Source organism: Lottia gigantea, assembly GCF_000327385.1.
Source record: "Lottia gigantea unplaced genomic scaffold LOTGIsca_2174, whole genome shotgun sequence".
In the NCBI taxonomy this organism is placed as follows: domain Eukaryota; kingdom Metazoa; phylum Mollusca; class Gastropoda; family Lottiidae; genus Lottia; species Lottia gigantea.
The window spans coordinates 3,432-4,241 of NW_008708531.1; the positions used below are offsets into that span (position 1 = coordinate 3,432).

At 30.7% G+C, this 810-nt stretch overlaps 1 protein-coding gene across 1 annotated transcript; it reads left to right on the forward strand.

Moving 5' to 3' along the window:
* Positions 1-250: 250 nt before the first annotated feature.
* On the forward strand, positions 251-750 carry LOTGIDRAFT_147249 (hypothetical protein; the record flags this gene model as incomplete). The annotated part of the gene is made up of 2 exons (XM_009054434.1): positions 251-361; positions 496-750. Coding segments are annotated over 2 exons (366 nt in total), but the record flags the coding sequence as incomplete, so codon positions are not given.
* Positions 751-810: the final 60 nt, after the last annotated feature.

Below are 810 nucleotides of genomic sequence, written 5' to 3' on the forward strand. Positions count from 1 at the left end.
TGTTTTTTTCAAACTTATGTCATTACAGGTTATATTAATGGCTGACATGTTAAAACATGGTATTGGTGTACATCATAGTGGTATATTCTGATTTCTGTTCTAATAGTATAATATATAACACAGTGTTTATATTATTACAGGTTATATTAATGACTGACATGTTAAAACGTGGTATTGGTGTACATTATAGTGGTATATTCTGATTTCTGTTCTAATAGTATAATATATAACACTGTTTATATTATTATAGGTTATATTAATGGCTGACATGTTAAAACGTGGTATTGGTGTACATCATAGTGGTATATTACCCATATTAAAAGAAGTTGTAGAAATGTTATTTGGTAGAGGTCTTGTAAAGGTAATTTATTATATTTTGTTCATGGTTATCATTAGCCAAGTTTAACAAGTATCTAAGCATAATTGTTTTTTGAGTGTTATGCTGTCAAGGTTTTTCCAATGTTTAATGAAGTGAATTATGACTTTTGTTTCCAGATCTTATTTTCAACAGAAACATTTGCAATGGGTGTTAATATGCCAGCTAGAACTGTGATATTTGATTCTATAAGGAAACATGATGGAACCAACTTTCGGAACTTATTACCAGGAGAATATATACAGATGGCAGGACGAGCTGGTAGACGTGGTCTAGATACTACTGGTACAGTTATTATATTATGTAAAGGAGATGTTCCTGAAGCTTCTGAACTACATCTTATGATGTTGGTGAGTCATCGCAATCATACTTAATGTAGATTGCTTCAGAAAATAAATTCAGCTCTGTGTTCTAAAGGCTTTGCATGTTTTAGT